A 19,862-nucleotide genomic window follows, 5' to 3' on the forward strand; every position below is an offset into this window, starting at 1 on the left:
GAATGTTGACACACCCTCTAACTATGTGGCAGCAAGCCTGCAACACTCCAGCTTTGGCGGAACAACCTCAGGGCAAAGCAGGACCTGCTTCAAATGAGCTCAAGACTGTACAATCTCGTTTAGGAATGATGTGGTCATATGGACAGACAGGGAGCCTAAGCTCAACAAAGACCTCCATTCCTCCCCCTTGTAAACACCCTTGCCTTTCTTGACACAATGGTGGGAAAACAGGTGACAAACGAATTCCTCATCTAAAGTAATAATAATTTGATGTGTTACCCTTTAAGGGAATTTTGACAAGGTAAGCCTAAAGAGGCAATGTCATAATCTAAAGACAAACTCCTAAATGGTGTCATTTTAGGCCCTATGGCAGATTGGTGGGAAAGACGTGCAACAAGGGGGCTGCTTAGAGCATACTGTGCCATAGCTGCTTCCTCCCACTCTCCCTGAGGTCCCTGGACACATGAAACACATGGCACTCTGTTCTGCAACACTCAGGGCATGAGGAACAATGTCCATGAAATCGGTTGATTCAGAGCAATTCAGTTTTTCTAAGCATCCATGGGCTAGGGCAGGGCTCATGAAAACAATCGCAGTCATTACTTCCAAAGCCAAGCCAACTAGGAATTAAACCAGCATTCAGGTAGAAATACCTGCCCCCGTCAAAGGAAGCAGTGAGGCAGCAACACTACTCCAGGGGAGAGGCTGGAACTTCCTTCAACATGGTGAGCTTGGAAGGGGAGAGAATAAGGTGAAAACCAAGGCAAGAGTTTTCTCAATGATCACTTAGAGACAGCGGAAGGGGGGCTCCTGGGACAAGATGTTAAAATAAAACTATTTTAGCTTTCATTTCGGCTGAGGCTGCAAGACAATAGACACCCCATACCAGAGTGAAGGGTGTCAATCTTGCAGAAAGAGATGGTGGGAAGCCAGTTCTACACCTATAGATGACAATCCACGTCTAGTCTACAAAAGAAATTATAGAGGTTGCCAAACAGGTTGAATATAAGATGAATTATGGAGAGAACTGTCCAGGAGGTTCCCAGGGTCTTCAATGTGGCCATATGAAGAGCTTACTGTCTGTCTCTGGAACTTGTGAGACACAATGGATCACTGCTTTGTTCCCATGAGAAATCTAAAAGTCTAGCTGCTGTGATGGTAGAGCAAAGGAGAGGTGCCTGCAGAGATCTGCCTGCACGCCCACAGTTAGTCTGAGTAGAGAATGTGTGTTTCTCAGGGGCTGGATGGAGCCATCAGAAGAGAGGTCTGAAGTAAGATCTTAGATCCTTTCCACAGGACTGTCTGGGGGCACACGGAGCCTCAGCAGAAAGCAGTTAGAGATTTACTCACAGGTACCTGAGGCTATGGAAGGAGCTGCAAGTGAGCAGCCAGAGAGGAGTTACATTTGTCCATGTGAGAGGTGGTGGAATCACCGAAAGACCCTTGTAAAAGCCCACAGGATGAAGGATCAGCTTTAAACACCTGCCAGAATCAGGGGGCATGATGCCAACTCACAGCAGGATTAGCCAAGTAAAAACTCTCCTATTCTTGCCTCTCCTCCTTCAAAACCATGAGCTAGATATGAGAGAGGGGCAAAAACACAAGGCTGGGCAGGGGGTGCAGGGAAGCCAACCAAACCCTCCTTTACTGCTGTAGGCAGCTGGCAAAGCAGGCCTCAGCTGGGAATGGGGAGTAGTTATATCTTTGAGTGAAATTTAAAGTTTGATGATCACACTGACCTGGACATATTAATTATTGACTAGAGAATGTTTTGTTACCTGAAAGGAGCCAGAAGAGTCACAAGATTTGTCCTAAATGTATTGATGGACAGGAAAGAAATGGTCCCAACAGGGTACATTTAAAGGACAATGGGAGACATGGATTACGTGGCTTTGTGATTATGTCCCATGGGTCATTGGTTGTTCAATGAAACAAAGATTCAAGAGTTTGAGAAGTGAAATTAGATAATTCTGCTCTTCTCATTGCAAGATTCACTAGAAGATATATTAGCTTTAGAATGTTTCTGAGTGAACTAAGTTTTATAGGAGAGCCTGATCCATACTGTCAGAACCAGAAGGAACATTAGACATGAGCAACTCCAAGACCTCATTTAGGAAACTGAGGCCCAGCCCTAGCAGGTTTGGCTCTGTGGATAGAGCTTCAGCCTGAGGACTGAAGGGTCCCAGATTCGATGGGTTGCTTCTCAGTAGGGGGCATGCAGGAGGTAGCCAATCAGTGATTCTCTCTCATCATTGATGTTTCTATCTCTCTCTCCCTCCCTTTTCCTCTTTAAAGTCAATAAAAATATATTAAAAAGTAAAGAAACTGAGGCCAGAGACATCAAGAAAAACAGGAAATATACAGCATCTGCTCACAAAGGCCAAATTTAATTAGGTACCCTTCTTTGTAAAGGCAGAATTTCCCTGGTTTCAGAGAGATTAAAGTAAAACTGTAGACAATGTTCTTGACAGTATTTGAAAAAAAAAACTATGCTAAGACTTTGTTGACCCCAAATAGCCAAAGTAATATTGATAATGAAGAACAAAGTTGGAGGTATCACACTACCTGGTATCAAACTATACTACAAGGCTACAGTAATCAAAACAGCATGGTACTGGCATTAAAACAGACACATAGATCAATGGAACAGAACAGAGAGCCCAGAAATAAACCCATGCCTATGTGGTCAATTAATCTATGACAAAGAAGGCAAGAATACACAATGGGGTAAAGAAAGTTTCTTCAATAAATGATATTGGAAAAACTAGACAGATAGGTGCAGAAAATTGAAACTAGACCACTTTCATATACCATCTACAAAAATAAACTCACAGTAAATTAAAAACTTAAATGTGAGACCTGAAATCATAAAACTCCTAGAAGAAAACACAGGCAGTAAACTCTTTGACATCACTCTTAGCAATATTTTTTTGTTATGTCTCCTTGGGCAAGGGAAACAAAAGAAAAAATAAACAAATGGGACTACACCAAACTAAAAGTTTTTGCACATCAAAGGAAACCATCAACAAAATGAAAAGACAATGTATTGCATGGGAGAATATATTCGCCAATGATAAATCCAATAAGGGGCAAATATCCAAAATATATAAGGAACTCATACAACTTAAGCCCCCCTTCTTCCCTCCGCCCAAATAATCCAATTAAAAATGGGCAGATGACCTGAATAGATATTTCTCCAAACTGAACATACAGCTGGCCAACATGCATATGAAAAGATGCTCAACATCACTAATCATCAGAGAGATGTGAATTAAAACCACAATAAGATATTACCTCCCACTTGTCAGAATGGCTAAATCAACAAACAACAAGTGTTGGTGAGGATGTGGAGAAAAGGGAACCCTCGTGCCCTGCTGGTGGGAATGCAGATTGGAGCAGCCACCAAATCTGGAAAAACAGTATGCATGTTTCTCCAAAAATTGAAAGTAGAACTACCATATGACCCAGCTCTTCCACTTCTGGATATTTATCTGAATACATCTAAAACACTGATTTGAAAAGATACATGCACCCCTATGTTCATAACAGCATTATTTACAGGAGCCAAAATTTGAAAACAACCTAAATGTCCATCAAGAGATGAATGAAAATGTGGTACATATATACTGATACAATGGAATATTACTCAGCCATAAAAAAAGAAATGAAATCTTACCATTTGCAACAACATGGACAAACCTAGAGGATATTATGCTAAGTAAAGTAAGTCAGACAGAGAAAGACAAATGCCATATGATTTCACTTATATGTGGGACCTAAAAATAAATGAACAGACAAAACAGAAACAAATTCATAGATACAGAGAACAAAGTAATGATCCCATTTGAGAGGAGGTTTTGGGAATGAGTGAAAAAGGTGGAAGGATTAAAAAGTACAAATTGCCAGTTATAAGAATAGTCACTGGGCTGTAAAGTACAGCATAGGGAATATAGTCAATACTATTGTAATAACTATGTATGGTGTCAGATGGGTACTAGACTTAGCGGGGTGATCACTTTGTAAGGTATATAAATGTCTAATCACTATGTCGTACACCTGAAACTAATTTAATATTGTATATCAATTGTAATTGAAAATTAAATAAAAAAGAGAAATATGTTTAAAAAAATGTAAGACAAAAAATCTAAATTTATCCTTTTCTGCTCTCTTCCTAGGCTTACGATATAGCCACTCTTATTATAAAGATCCTTTTGTTGAATATTCTAAGGCTGTCTGTGAGTACATACCTACAGTTGTATCGGTTTTTCATTATTCATAATGGCCACTCAATACCACAACAACTTTGCTAAGCTTGTGTATTTGTCTTATCCCAAGAAAGGGTCTTGGAACAGAAGAGGGTTCAACAAATGTTTGCAGAATGACATAATAATTAGATTCCAGTGTCACTGTCTATGCGTTCTTATATGCCAACAGCACTGCTTCTGAAGAAAGGAGAAAGACAATACTTCTGTTCATCCTTGGGGACCTGGATTCATATTTAATTACTTGCAAATCCATAACTCAGGGATGCTAAGTAGAGAAGGAGCACTTCCTGTTGATGTCTAGTCCCTTGGGCAGACACATCATGGCAAGGTTGCCCATGTGGCCTTATGCCCTTCCCACTGGCCACTTTCCCATGCTGAGCTATTCTGGGGCTGGTGGTACCAAAGGCACTCAGCCCCTGGGTCACTTTCCATTCTGTGATGAGAAAGAAACACTAATTCTCACTGGAAGACATATGTGGTTTACGGCCTGGTCAAATTCCGGCAATTATAGATACTCAGGCACACCTTTTATTGACATTGGTAGGCATCTGAGGTCCCCAGGCAGGACCAATGTAATTGATTCTTAGCCCTAGTTTTTCCAGGATTTCTTAGTTCCTTAGTTTCTTGGTTTTTCAACTACTCAACAATGATGAATAGATGCCCAAGAGCCTTAATCAGAGGAGTGTGAAGAAAATCACTCTTTATATGCAATGTGGTCTCTTAAATTCTAATAGGCCTAGAAGCTATAATGGAGTGACCTCTTCCCACTGCAGCCGGGACGGGGACCATCTAGGTATCCCTGGTCCTGACTGGCCCTGATTACTCCCAGGGCTCCCAGAGAAGCAGCCGTGGGCCTCCAGCAGGAGAGCTCCGAGGAGTTGTGGCAGCTCCCTCAGCAGCAGCCTCATCTGGCCCGGGAGGGCAGGTACACCTGGGACCACCTGCAGGCAAAGGGAAGACAGATGGACAAAGCCTACCTGTCTCCATCCTGCCTTCCTGGTTCTCCTGGGCTTCCTCGGAGGCACTGGAGCGCCTGGGGAAGGGCTGGTGGCTGAAGAGGTCATCGCACAGGAGGCTTCGGCACAGCTTGGCGAGGAAGCGGAGGACATACCCGATGCTGTTCACCACAGGCAGGCTCCGCAGGTGCTGTTTCCCGTCAAAGGACGCCGAGACTGGAAAACCAGACAGCAGCTCAGAGCAGGGCACTGGAGAAAGCCACACACCTCAGGCCTGGGGAGCGGGGTTTTGTTGGCTCGGCTTTGTTTCTAGCTAGCCTACGTCTAGATTCCACCTGTCTGTTTATTTTTGTTTGTTTTTTCACGAATGTCCTGTTTCTGTTCCAGGATGCCATCCAGGAGACCACATTGGGGGTAGCTGTGGTGTCTCCTTAGGCTCCGCTGGTTTGTGACTAGTTCTCAGCTTTTCCTTGCTCTTCATGACCTTGATAGTTTTTAAGGGCACTGGTCAGATATTTTGTAAAATGTCCCTCAATTTGGGTTTGTCTAATTTTGCCTCATTATTTGACTGGGGTGATGAGTTTTGGGGAGGAAGACCACAGAGGTGCAGTGCCTTCCTCATTGCATCAGGTTAGGTGTACAGGACATCACTGGGGTTTAACCGTCACCTGGCCAAGACAGTGTTTGCTACACTTCTCCTCTGTACTCTCCCTTTTCTGTTTGCCTTACAAAGAAGTCACAAGGTCCTGCCCACTCCAGGGTAGTGGAGGGATTAAGCTCTACCTTCTGGAAGGGGAGAGTCTCTATAGCATTTATAATCCTTGTAGAAGGAAGAAGTCTCTTCTCCTCCACTTATTTATTTATTTGTTCATTTATTATTATTATCATCAGTACAGACGCATTGTATTTACTTTGTACTGTGGTTATCCAATACTATGTTACTTACTTTGTTGATCAAATTGTCCAAGCTTTTAGGATGACTCCTGTGTCCCTATGACATGCTCTCATTTTTAGCAACTCTTTAGTTACTGTCACTTCAGTATGTTCCAGGTTCATCTTGTCTTTTCTCTGACCCAGCCCTAAACTCAGCTGTTTCTCCAGCAGCCCTGGTTCCATTTACTGAAGATTGATATTTAGAAACCAAGATTTAGGCACTGATGGTGGTTGGAAATTCAGCAAGGCTAAGCTTTTGGGAGATATAAGAGGTGATCAGAGCTAGTTTTTATTTCAAAACTAAAAACAAATAAAAATACCCATTTTAATTAGAAATCAAAATCATCCATATCTTTTGTGTAGCTCTTTATAGTGTGACAAGAGCTTTCATATCCATGACCTCATTTAGGCCTCCTGACTGTCCTGTGAGGAGAGTGGAAAGGGCGCCCCATGTTACAGATGAGGACACTGCAGAGGGCCTGGTTTTTCCAGCTCCTGTGGCCTCTAAGTGGACTTGCCTGTCATTTTAATGCTCCAGGTGGCCCTGATTAAGAGAGGCAGCCAAGGAGCTCCCAAATGCCCACCAAGGGGTCATCTTGGCCATTCAGATGCCCTAGCAATTCCTTCCTAGTGTGGTACTGTTGCCTGCCTCCAATACCATAGAAGACCGGGTGTGTTGGAAACTGAACACACGGTGGGACGGTCTGGGGCATCAGGTCTGTCCCATAAATCAGTGTGCATACTTTCCTGGAGGAGCCTGGGAGATCAAATAAGTGGGAAAATTCCACCTCCTGGAGGAGGACATGGATTTGTGAGATCAAAAAGTCTACCCCTGTGGGAGGGGGCAGTAAGGCGGAGCATCCCAGCAGGTGTGCAGGGAGTGGGTGTGGGGCACAGTAGGACTGCTCCCCGAGGCCCAGCAGTTTGGTTCCTTTGGCTCATTGTGACAGCACCAGTGTCACCATTCTTTATGTATTCTGCCATGAGAATATTTGGAAACCAGGATCAGGTTCTTGTTGGAGAGTGTGTGTGTGTGTGTGTGTGAGTTGGGGGGGGAGGGGCGAGGCGGGGGGTGTCTGGCTATTTTTCCTTGAGTCCTTGAGTCCTTCCCTAAACCACCTCAGTGCTGTCACTTAGCCTTGCTGAGCTTCCAAGCACCATCAGTAACATGAAAGACCACCTGGCCACTTCTTGGCCTCAAAGTGGTGGCACGAGGAGTCCCCTCAGTGCTACTGCATTCTCCAAGACACTAAGACCAAGTGCTCAGCTCTGGCCTTCCTGGGAATCCTTCAGCCAAGGGAAACTTGGCGAGACTCTGCCCACACTCACGTTGGTGCCAGGCAGTACCGAAGCTCCTCCCCCGCGCCAAGGCCCCTGAGGCCACAGAAAGGCTGAGCAAGAAAGGAGGGAAAACGGGGTCAGCTCTCCCAGGTTTGGGGGAAGGAGCCGTAAAGAATCAGTCAGGTGGGATTTGCTCAAGAAGGTGGGCACACAATGCAGGAGGGGCTTTCTCTTAGCACCTGTGTCTTGAGCCCTGCTATTTAGCAGGGAAGAGGACGGGCGTTTGATCTCAGGCTGCAGCCCAGGAGAGAACCTGGCTCTCGGACAGAAGCTAGGAGGAGAACGGCCAGGAAGCTCTTGGAAGGCCTCACAGCAGGTCTCTCCTCCTGGCTTCTCTCGGTGCAGTACTTGTATCTCTGCTCACATCTGCTAAAGTCTCTTAAAAGTCAACCTGGGTCAGACACATGCACTTGGACCTAGCCAAGCTCTATTTTAATCCACTACCAGCAAGTCAGACCCAGCTTCCTGCTCAGAGGGAGCTCCAGAAGGTGGGCTAAAACAGTCAGAGCTGGGGAGGCTGTTGGACACCCTGCCCAGCCCAAGCCCTGGGGATCTGGAGTTATGGACACAGACAATAGGGTGGTGAAGGTCCAGGGCAGGGGGTGGGGGCAGGCTAGAAAGGGTCGTGGGTGGGGGGGGGGAACATATGTAATACTTTCAACAATAAAGAATAAATAAATAAATAAATAAATAAATGAAACGTGCTGCTTTGGTTCTTTAGGATGGAGCCACATTGGAGTCCTCTTTCCCCCATTCTTAGCCAGCCAGCAGGGTCACCTGCACGGACCCATTGCTGGGAATCTTATCCCTTTTCCTTGCTGATATGGAGGCTGTGCCCATGATGCTGGGCCAGAGAAAACACCAAGCTGTCCCCTTAGAGTCAAGGGTGACAACCACTGTGTAGACAGCCTCCAGTAAGACATCTAAAGGGGGCAGAGCTCCTGATTCCACCTCTCACATATGGTGACAACTTCTGCTGCCTCTGGAAGCTGTTGGGTTGGGGCTGAAACTGGAGATGGGCAATGACAGTGAGAGAAGGGATTGACTTTGAAAGCTCTTGTTTTAAAAAACATGCCCAGGGAGATGAAGTTGGCCTGCATGGCGATCGGTGCCATGAAAAAGGAACGGAGAGTAAAGGAGAATAAAGAGTGACAGGGGCTGATAAGCTGGTCAAGAAGGAGCTCTTTAACAAGGAGGCATTCAAGTAAAAACCTGAAGGAAGTTCAGGAGCAAGTCACATGGACAGCTGGGGAAGAACATTCCAGAAAGAGAGAATAGCAGGTGCGAAGACCCTGGGGCACGAGCATGGCCGGAGGACACGGGAAGAACAGCAAGGAGGAAGCTGTGGCCAGGGCAGGGTGGGGGACTTGAGAGAAGTGACCAGGAGATCCAAGAGGTGGCCAGGACCAGGTCACATAGGGCCTGTCGGGCCTTGTAGGGACGTGGGCTTTTTCTCAGAGTGAAATTGGACCATTGAGGGTTTAGGGCAGAGGACGGGCGTGATCTGGCTTATATTTTTAAAGAACCAGAGTGGTTGCTGTGGGTGGTGAAAGGGGCCGGATTCCGGATATGTTTTGGTTAGAGCAATAGCACTTACTGAAGGGTTGGAGAGAAAGAGGAGTGGGGTGGGAGAAAGAGGAGTCAGGGGTGAGGTTTCAGATGTCCAGTCTTCTTGTCCAAATGTGGGAGCATCTTCTCTTTGAGCTCTGAAGGAGGCTTTCAGCCCACAGGCTCATGAAGGACTCTGGAGCCCAACAGATAGAGACCAGACCCTGGCCACAGCCACTGTCCCCCTAGACAGAGCATGGCTGCTTTTCTCTTCAGAGACACCCATGCCCTCCTCATAAACCTGCCCCAGAGCCTTACCCGAGACCATCTCACCACCATAGCCCTGCTTGACCAGGGAGAAGACCAGCTTCTGTTGGTGGGCACAGTCGATGCACGCTTGCACGGCCTGCTGCAGGACGGCCGACGGCCTCTCGGGCCCGAAGTGCTCGGGGAGCTGCTGCACCTTCCTCCTCTCCAGGTAGGGCCCGGCGTTGGCCTGCTTGTTGATGTAGAGGCAGACTGTGGAGACAGACCCGCAAGCCCTCAGCACAGTGCACATCAGCCAGGGAGCTGCTCCCTCGGCCCTGGCCTTGGAAAGCTGAAAAGGGCAAAAGTGGGAGTGATTCTTCCTACTTAGTAAGTAAAAGAGGCAAAGAAGCCAATTGCCCCAACTTCCAGGGCTTGTTCCCAAGAGGGCCTCCTGATTGGGGACAGATGGACAGGTGGGTCCCCTGTGATCAGATCGGACAGATATGGAGGCCCATGTGGACACTGTGTATAAATGCACTTTCGTGCTGGGCATCTTCCCTTCTTCTCCAAGGGAGCTGTCAAGCTATACATACTGTCTGCCACTTTTGATGAATAAAAACATCAATATAATGTTGATTGCTCCAAAAACTATGCATTCAGCGGCTGAAAAGAGTGCTATTTACAGTTTCAGGGAAAATAATCACTCAGCCACTATTCAGGTGAGCACAATCAATGGTTTTCCACAGATCTAAAGTAAAAATAGTTTGAGCACATGCCCCAAAATGTGTATCTATTTATTTGTAGGGCATATACAGTCTTGTCTGTATTAATGTATTGTTTACATTTTAAAACATACCCAAGAAAAATAAAATTTTAAAGGATGAGATAAAAACATATATTAATAATAGGTATCCTATTTTCTTCTGTACATCGACTCTCCTCTCCTGTCCCCTCCCCCCCCCTGCCCCAGCCCTACCCCAGAGCATGAGCATCTTGCCTTGGGGGCCACTAATGCAAAGGAGAGTTGAAGAGGGACTTTAAGAGGACACCAATAGGGTTACTGAACAGTAATAACAAAGACGAAGAAAATTAGTTTTCATTGACCGCTTATTATAGTCCAGGCACTTTATATATTTTATCTTGTTTCATTTTTAAGACAAGCTGGGGATTAGGTGTTATTCCTCCTTTACTACTGAACAAACTGAGGCTTCACGTGGTTAGAGGGATTAGTGTCTGTAATTAGTGGAGCAACAGGGATTTGGACCCAGCCTTTCTGAGGTCAAAGCCTATGCCCTTTTCAATCTACCAGGCTGCCTTACCTTCTACTCATCCCAGGTGATTAATAAATATGATTAATAAGAACCTTCATGCCAGACACCAAGCTAGGCCTGACAGAGAAAATGGTGAACCAAACCGAGGAGGTCCCTGGCTTACAGGGCTCAGTGGGGAGGCAGGCCTTCTCAGAGAGTCACAGGGACTGGTGTGGGACTGGGACTGGGAGAAACACTGGTGCTAGGAGAGCCTGAGAGAAGCCTTCGGCACACAGACTCATAAAGGGCCCTGGAGGCCTACAGATGGAGCATAGACCCTGGCCACCACCACTGTCCCAGGCCTGAGGCTCCCTGAGGACCCCGGCAAGAAGCCCATGAAGGAGGCAGGTGTGCCTGAGCTGAGATACAAGGGAGACATAGGATGACCGGAGGGAAGATCATTCCAGTTGGAGAGAAGAAACTGTGCTGAGATCCTGCGGTGGGCCCCCGGGACTAAGCAGAGCAGTGGGCTGGATCACAGAGGGAGGGAACTTACAGGGCCTTGTGGGCCATAAATGGGAGGAGAATGAAGGAATTTAGGTGGGATGGGAGAGGGCAGTGCAGTGGGGTTGTGATGAGGGACCGTGTGTGTGTGTGTGTGTGTGTGTGTGTGTGTGTGTGTGTATGTGTGTGTTTTTGACAAAATCTGATTGCTGCTATTCTTACCATGGAACTGTTGGTTGGTGAATGTCCCATGAGAGACACTGGGTTGAGTGCTATCCTGACTGAATTGGAAGGTGCCAGATAGAATTAAAGGAGATTAGGATCCTTGGGAGATCTGGAAGTACAAATCGGGGTAGAAACTCTTCAAGGTGCACAGGCTCACCATTGGTGCAAAGTAAACCTGGCTCTGGAAAGAAAAATCTAGGCCACCAACTACTCTTCCCAGTCCCACCCCAAGGCAACCAGCTGAACCCAAGATACACTGAAAACCAAGTTTCAAATAATCCAAACTATGAGACATTTAAACTCATGTTCTCAGAGAACCTGGTCATCCTATCTGCTGTCTAGCTAACAGAGTAAATCCTTTATTTGAGCTATGTCGGTGACAGCTCTCTAATTCATAAAGTAACTGTTAAATGACGGACAGGCCATCACAGCCTTGGAGTTCATTCTCCTGACCTACCTGTGAGAGCCTGAGGGACTCCCAAGCTGGGGACGGTGGCTGCGTCCTGAGGGATGGAGCTGAGGTCGGGCTCCGGCGTACTCCGCGGAGGTGAGAGGGCCAACGGAGTCAGGAGAACCGGAGACTTGAGCTGCAAGAGAGAGCCCATTTGGTCAATGAAAACCTGGAATGCTCTCTACACCCTACCAGAATATTTCCTGGGTGGCAGTTAACGTTGGCTACTCTACAACACTTCCACCCCTTTCTACTCTGCAGCTTTGGGGGCTGAACTTCAGATTCGAGTCCGTGTCCAAGATCCATGTTTGGGGTCACACTCAGAGGTCAGCTTGACCAGCACTTCATTTGAATCAAGGAAAGTCTAAGAAACTTTCATAGCCCAGGGGAGCCTAAGAAGATACAACGATTAAGTGTAATGTGGTGTCCTGGATGGATCCTGAAATGGAATAGGAAGAAACCTAATGAATCTGAACAAAATATGGACATTATTTAATAATGATGTATTATTAATGGTTCAGCAGTTGTGACAGATGTACCACAGTAATGTATGATGCTAACAATAGGAGATACTAGGTATGGGTATATGAAAATTGTCTATCTTGGCACCTCTTTTTTACATCTAAAATTATTCTCAAAGAGAGCTTATTTTGAAATATTAAAAATAGGATCTGGCAGAATAAACTGGGTAAAATGAAGAGGAAGGAGGAAGAAGAGGTCTTTTCCTCGGCAACATAAAGCTGGAAGAAGGTTTGCTGCCCAGGACACCTTACTCTGACATATAGGAGCTGATCCTCGGCCAGCAAAGCCAACAACCGGTACAGATCCTGGCAAAGTTGGCACCTTTACCTACAATTCAAACCCTCAGTCAAACGAGTCTGTGGGCCCTGGCTGGATAGCACAGTTGGTTAGAGCATCATCCTGATAAGCAAAGGTTGCGGGTTCAATCCACAGTCAGGGCACATGCAAGAAGCAACCAATGAATGCATGAATAAGTAGAACAAATCGATGCCTCTCTCTCTCTCTCTCTCTCTCTCTCTCTCTCTCTCTCAAAAAATCAATTAAACAAAATATGAGTCAGCAACTCCTCATCCACAGTGCGGTTGCCAGTGGCTGGAGGGGCTGTGCTTCGCCTGTTGAAGTATCCAGGTGGGAAGAAGCAGGGGAGTAGAGTCGGCCCTGCCAGCTGGACTCTCCCCCAAAGGGGCCTGGGGAATCTGGGGTCAGCTCATCTTGATTTTCCATTTACGGATCCAAAATAAGGGCCTAGAGAGTTTCTTGCTCCAGACCTTCTCTCAGACAATTTCTAGAGAATCACTGGAGAGAGTTGGGAAGGGATCTGTTTGCAAAGTGGGATGTGCGGCCAGAAGACACTAAAGGAAAGAGGGTCAGGTGATGTAAAATTCAAGTATTTTTCTAGGAATATGCAGGTGTGGCAGAAACAGAAGTACTAACCAAACAGTGAGCCAGCTGTAAATTTGTCCTGCCCTGCCCCCACCCTTACCTAACTACAGAAAAGTTGTCTTGAAACTGGGAAGGGTGTATGCAAGATTTCTGAGAAGAAATTGCCACAAGCCAGATCTCAGGTTTGCAGCCCAAATTCACACAACTTGGGTAATCAAGAAAACTTCAGACTGTGAACTTAGTGAAAAAATCACTCAATCTGACAGTGCCCCTCTCCCCTCCACGCCCCCCTCCCCCCGTACCTGGAAAAGTAAATATAAATCATCTCTGGAGAAAGGTCTCAACCCCCTCCCTCCCAAATCAATGAATAGCACAATCCAAAATATCCAAACACACAAGGAAGCAAGGAACCAAAATAAGAAAGAGCAATAAAAACACATAGCAAAAAACTCACAAATAGTTTAAAATTTTCAATTATCAGACTTATATAATAAAAGCTGTGATACAATGTATAAAGATATAAAGGACAAACTTGAAAATATCTCTGGAGAACAGAAAACTTAAAAAATAGCATTGCAAATTTGAAAAAGAACCAAATTCAACGTCTATAAATGAAAAATACAATAACTAAAATTAAAAGCTAAATGGACAGATTTAGTGCATATGAAACATAGTTAAGGAGAGAATTGGTGAGCTGGAAGATATGTCAGAGAAATTATCCAAAAAGCAGCATGAAGACAAATACATAAAAACTATGGAGGAGAGGTTAAAAGACATGGCAAATATAAAAAGTTGTAACAAATATGAAAATACAGATGCAAGGGTAGGTTGCTACACATCTTTTCCCAAAACCATGTTCAGAGACGTCACACTGGTGACTTGAAATTGGCCATATTGGGAATATTTAGACCTTGGAAATTGGCAAATGCTACAAATTAGGACTGGAATTATTATTTTACTGATTTATAGATTTAAGAAAGTGTTAAAAATCCAGGTTAAACTTAAAAGTGTGTCTTGTCTGTCGCTGTTACACTGTAAATAGGACAAGAAATTGAAATATTTTTTGAGTTCAAAACTATATTATCCAATTCAGCAAAGAACTCACATCCTTGACACATGAAAGAAGTTCCAACATACAACTTCACTTGTTTACATTTGTCTTACTCCTTAACATCTGTGAAAATATCAGCTAACATTCACACGGAAGCTACACTCAGAATGCTGGAAACATCTGCCAGCATACCACTGCCCCTGACCTATGGCTGAGCCCAACACTGACCCCTGCTCCAGCCCTGGGGTGGGGACTGGGGGGGCTACAGAAGTTCAAAGGAGAGAGCCCCTGCAGTCGGTGCTGCACACTGTCCAGCCAGAGAGAATGGCCCCTGCCTTGTGCCTGTGTAATCATTTTCCACCATGAACCACAGGTGGCACTCCATACCTACGATCAGCAAGAGGGGGACCTTAAAACTAGGCACAGGAAGTTATTAAATATCAATTCTTCCCTTGCCTGCTATTAAGCTGCATTTAGTGCTCATATATATGATTTTAAAGCATATAAGATCTGTATGATCAAAGAAGCATTGACGCCAATTCAACATTTCTAAAGAAAACACATTTTGGAAAGACACTTCAAAGAAGTGTTGAAACAAACAAAACCCTGTCTTCTTAAATTTGAACATTCTCTTAATTGAGATTTTTGTGAATTTGACTTCTTATTACTCAGTGCCAAAAGTACATACTTTGGGGTGGAAGGGGAGATGGCAATAAGAAAAGGGAAACAAAACAAAGTGTTGTGTTTACCCATATTCATTATAAAATTACTTTCTTTAAAAGTAAAATTTCCAGTAAACAGAAGACTGACCTTTAAGTATTTAGCTAAGGCTGCTGATTATTCACAAATATCCATGCTCCCTATTCCTTTAATAATGGAATCCCTTAATTTTAGCTCATCACCTGGTCACCCAGCACTACATTTTCCCATCTTCCTTGGAGTTAAGTGAGGCCAAGGAACTAAGTCTGGCCAGCTAGATGCAAGAATAGGGGTGTGGCTGGGCCCTTAAAGGGGAAAAACATGCTTCCGCTAGCTCTGTCGCCATTCTGCTGGCTGAATGAGTGGGATAGTAGGAACTGGATGAGCCATTTAAGAGCATGAAGCAGGGACTTTTGTTAAGATGGCAGAGCAACAATATAGAAGGAACCTGGGTCCCCATTACCATCAAGCCATTGTATCAGTGCCAGATGGCCTTCCCAGACTTTAACATGAGAAAGAAATTATTAGCTTCTATTGTCTTTAAGCCACCATTACAGCAGCTGACTTTGTATCCTGAATAATACAACTGCCAACACTTAAGAACATTTTAACCATTTGTTTTTAATATTTCAGGAATGAAATTCTTTCTAGAACATGTTATACTTTTCTAACTCATTAAACAGAGCAGACAGAACATAATTTACTCTTTTTTGAATCAGAAAGGATAATTACTCTTCTGAATAATAATACGAAGAATAGTGAAAAGGTACAGGGCTGCTAGCCTGACAATAAGTGACCTCAGGCTCTGGGGGTGGTTGATTCATGCCTAATTCCTGCCATTTTTCTAACTCCCCTTACTACCAAACCATCAAGGATCAAATAAGAAAATGCACATAAAGTGCTTTGGCTAGAACCGCAAACATAGGAGTGCTCAACAAATGTTACATATCATTGCTATTAGTATTAGTTACTATTATTATGTATTGGAGACAAATGGCTATTTTAAACGTCCAGTACTTTTTTTCTGCTTAAATAAGAATTCCAATCATAAAGACACAGAAATGGAAAATCTTTCTACGTGGAGACATGGAATCATCTGTGTCTACAGAATGGGAGCTAGGGCTTCCCCTTGGTGCAGACCCTCTCTCTTTATCTCCTAAAAAAGACTTCGATGGTTTTTCAGTCATGGGGTCTACCTGTTGACCTGGGGGAGTCTCTGAACAAAGGACCCAAATCAATAGCAGATGCTGCTAATGAGATGTAAAATTCTGTTTGATAACGAAGATGACTTTTTTCATGGTAGTCAGGTTACAGCTCTTCAGAGAAAATTAATGTTCAGAGGTGTTTGCTTCCTTTGACTTGGATGAGAAGGGGACGGTAAAGCCATAATGATCCTCTCACAGCAGTGAGCTTGTCCCAGCAATGAGGCTGTCAGCCAGGGCGAAGAGAGAGGTGGCCAGATGGGCCCTGGGAGGAGCCACGACCTATGAACTCTGGAGCACTGACAGCCAGTTGAACTTTCCCTTTTCTGCCTATAATTCACTCATGTTATTCTCAAGACTCAGAGAAGGGGTTAAATGTCACCACCTGTTATTGGTCTTAAAGGAGAAGCTTGCTCCCTACTTGGACCAGAGAGAGTTTCCACATGTGCAGGAGCACATGACTGACAGAGCAGCTTGGGAGAGCACCAGGCACGAAGTGACAGACAGCAAGCAGCACAGACCTGTGATGCAGTCAGCACGGCCAGCTGTTCTCAGAACCTCCTGGGGGCGAGTCTGCCGAGTCTGCCGAAGGCTCAAACACTTCTTATTATGATAATATTGGTAGTATAAATATATCATAATGTTATTACTGGTATGACAAAATTATGTTATTTATTATTTTATAATGTTAATATTATTGCATATTTTATTGTTCTATATTATTAACACATTATCATAGAATTATGATGATGATTATTATTATTCCCTCGTTGTCCAGCTGTGTGTGTAGTCTTCTCTCCCCAGACATCACCCCCTTCAAATCTATTAATAAACTGCTATAATCGAGCTTGTAAGAAATGTGTCTACAGTAAAGTAAACAAACTCAGGGAGGGCTCGAAAGCATTTTCTTGGTAATAAAATACGAGATCTTTAAGAGTAGACCAAGTAATATCTGATTTTGCTTGCTCAGCATTTTTAAGCAACTTCTGGCTCCCCAACTGTGTCCCAGATTGTTAAAATTGCCAAATTAGTGGTTATTTGGTAAATGTAATGAAACTGTATAGTTTCCTTGCTAGCTTCTCCACAATTAAAACCTTTTTGTTAATAGTAAAGGGGGCTTCGGGGTCTAAGAAACTGTCAACATAAAACTGGAGAGACTTAATAGTTTGCCAACTTTATTTCGCCAAATAGGACCTTTTTAAAATTAGCAAATCCTGACAACATACAACACAATAAAATAAACTTTAACACCAGAATAGTAGGAAGCAGATATGTCAGAGTAAAGGATAATCCTTCAAGTGGAATCATTTTGGCTTTATGAAGCCTTTCAGTCGGTTCTTATTTTTCTCATGTCATAAGTGGGTCGGAACTTCATGCAGACGGGCACCTGGCTTGGAGCCATTCTTCTCTGATGCTTGGGGAGCTGTCTGGGAGCTGCTGGCCTGAAATAATTCCCCCCCCATTTCCCCAAGTATATGGGAGGTGGACTCAAGCAAGAGCTGTGGCCCATTGTCCCCACATGAAACCCTGTGAGGCATGGGCATGAGACCTGCCTACTTGGTGCAGGGCCTGCAGCGCCTGCTTAGCATCCCCAAAGCTTTCTTCCTGCCCTGAGGTGTCTCTGAGTGTTGGGAGCCCTGAAAGCTGCCCTTTTTAGGAGACAGGAAAATTGCAAAGTCGGGTTCATTCCATGGAGTGAATTTCCATTTTTCCTGGCTCCAGAAATGCTGTGTCTGTCAGTAATTTTCATTCTTGGGTCACAGCTCCCAGGGGAGTAGGAGAAAGGCCAAAGAGAAGAGAAAAGTTTTCAGTGTGTTTCTTCTTCGGCTCCTGGATTTGCTCCCTGGCTCTATAAACAGAAAGGCTGCCCGGTCCAGCCTTCCAGATGCAATTCCCAGCCGCGGGCCACGGGGCAGGTAGCTGAGCAGGAGACCTGTCCCGGGCCAGCTTCAGAGACACAGTTCTGAAGCTGCGATACCCATGAGGAAAAGGGGGGTCCCTTCATTAGAAAAAATAACCAGTGACAGCCCTGGCTGGTTTGGCTCAGCAGATAGAGCATCGGTCTGTGGACTGAAGGGTCCTGGGTTTGATTCCGGTCAAGGGCACATGCCCGGGTTGCAGGCTTGATCCCCAGTTGGGGGCATGCAGGAGGCAGCCAATCAATGATTCTCTCTCATCATTGATGTTTCTATCTCTCTCTCCCTCTCCCTTTCTCTCTGAAATCAATAAAAATATATTTAAAAAAATAACCAGTGACAAAAGACTTTACCTGAAAACTTTTACTAAAACCAACGACCCCCAAATAACTTTGAGTCACTTCCCCCCACCTACCGTTTTTCGTTTCCAGCAATTGGAAGAACTGCAGAGAACCAAAGGGATAAAGGCTGAATTCATAACCAGCTCTTCGGAAGCTTCGTCTCTCTGCTGACCTGAAATAATTTCCATACATTTCCCTAAATCTATGGGAGTTAATTGCCAATTTGCATTTTGGTTTGAGCATTCAGATCTCAAGATGGAAACATAAGCTCTTTATTTCAAGACAAGTGAATGAAGGGAAACTCCTGAAGCTCATTTTCTGATGCCCAAAGGCTTGTGGGGCACAAGCTTGTCTTTCCTCTCCAGCAGGGTCTGCAAACACATCTTAGGGGTGAAGCTCATCTGCGGGTCTGGGCTGCTTTATGTGACTGCAGTTCCAGTGGAGAATTTCTCTCCACCCCCAGCCTCTCCAAATCTTAATTCGTAAAAGGGTCACAGGATTTTAACTTTGCCTGAGACGCCTCCTTGGAGCCAAATGACGTCAACAGCTTTTATAAGCAGGAAACCATGAATTCACACCCAGCGTTTTCAGGATGAGTCCCCTCATTGAGGCTCTATTGGGGAAAACTCTCCTGTGTCCTTTGACTCTAGCCTGCTCTCATTATTAGTGTAAGTGACTCGGGGACATCATCTGCTTCTACTAAAATAAATGACGAATGAGTTCTGGGAAGTGCTTTCCAGAGCCGCCCCAAAAGGCACAGTCAGGGGAAAGCTCAGCGTCCGAAACATTAATTTAGAGGTGAGGCTGCATAATGTGTCTCTAGCTCTGACCCTAAAATGGTCTCGCCTTACAGCTTCCCCCATCTGGTGTAATTTGCTTCATCCACTTGTGAAAATGCACATGACAGCAACAGCATGCGTCGGGTAATAGCGGGGCCACGTCCCTTACAGCTCCACTGACAGAGAGGTATTGATCCTGCCTTTCCCCAGCTCCCCACCTTCCCTCACATTCCCCAGTGGAGCTCTGCCCACGCACCCGTGCCCCAGCCCGGTAGCACTGTGGAGAAAGGGGGTGATGGAGCCATACCTTGTACCCAGGTTTCCGCCCTCTTTTCTTTGGGATCTTCACTGCCGGTAAAGAACCAGCTGAAGCGGAATAAAGGTTATGAACTGCCATCTTCACAGGTGTTGAGTGAAGTGGGGGTCGGCCTCGCTTTCTCCCAGGGGTCCTCTGAGACTGCATTTCTGCTGGTGCCAGTCTTGCAGGAGAAGTGGCAAATCACTCACAGGCAGAAGAGGTGCTAAGAGTCAGTCCAGACACAAAGCAAAACAGAAACAGAAGTGTTTGTTTGGTTTGCAAGGCAAACATGGATCCGGTTTGGTGATTTTGGCCATACCACCCCTTTTTGGAGGGGAAGGCCAAATACAGGAGAGAGCCAGGCACCACTAGGAGCTTTTATGGTGCTGTTGAGCTCCTGGTCTAATTTCAAGGATAGCACATTTCCATGGGTCTCTAGTGAAGTAGGAA

The 19,862-nt window shown here is 45.0% G+C and overlaps 1 protein-coding gene across 1 annotated transcript in view; it reads right to left on the reverse strand.

Moving 5' to 3' along the window:
* The window catches only part of SCML4 (Scm polycomb group protein like 4), a 41,197-nt gene extending 21,620 nt beyond the window's left edge, over positions 1-19,577 (reverse strand). The window contains exons 1-4 of the mRNA XM_054722381.1: positions 19,422-19,577; positions 11,729-11,858; positions 9,362-9,562; positions 5,243-5,437 (exon numbers count right to left, since the gene is read on the reverse strand). Coding sequence (XP_054578356.1) covers positions 5,243-5,437; positions 9,362-9,562; positions 11,729-11,858; positions 19,422-19,577 — 682 coding nt within the window. The remainder of the gene's footprint in view (positions 1-5,242; positions 5,438-9,361; positions 9,563-11,728; positions 11,859-19,421) is intronic.
* Positions 19,578-19,862: the final 285 nt, after the last annotated feature.

The sequence above is a fragment of the Eptesicus fuscus genome, chromosome 10 (genome assembly GCF_027574615.1).
Source record: "Eptesicus fuscus isolate TK198812 chromosome 10, DD_ASM_mEF_20220401, whole genome shotgun sequence".
NCBI classification, from domain to species: Eukaryota; Metazoa; Chordata; class Mammalia; order Chiroptera; family Vespertilionidae; genus Eptesicus; species Eptesicus fuscus.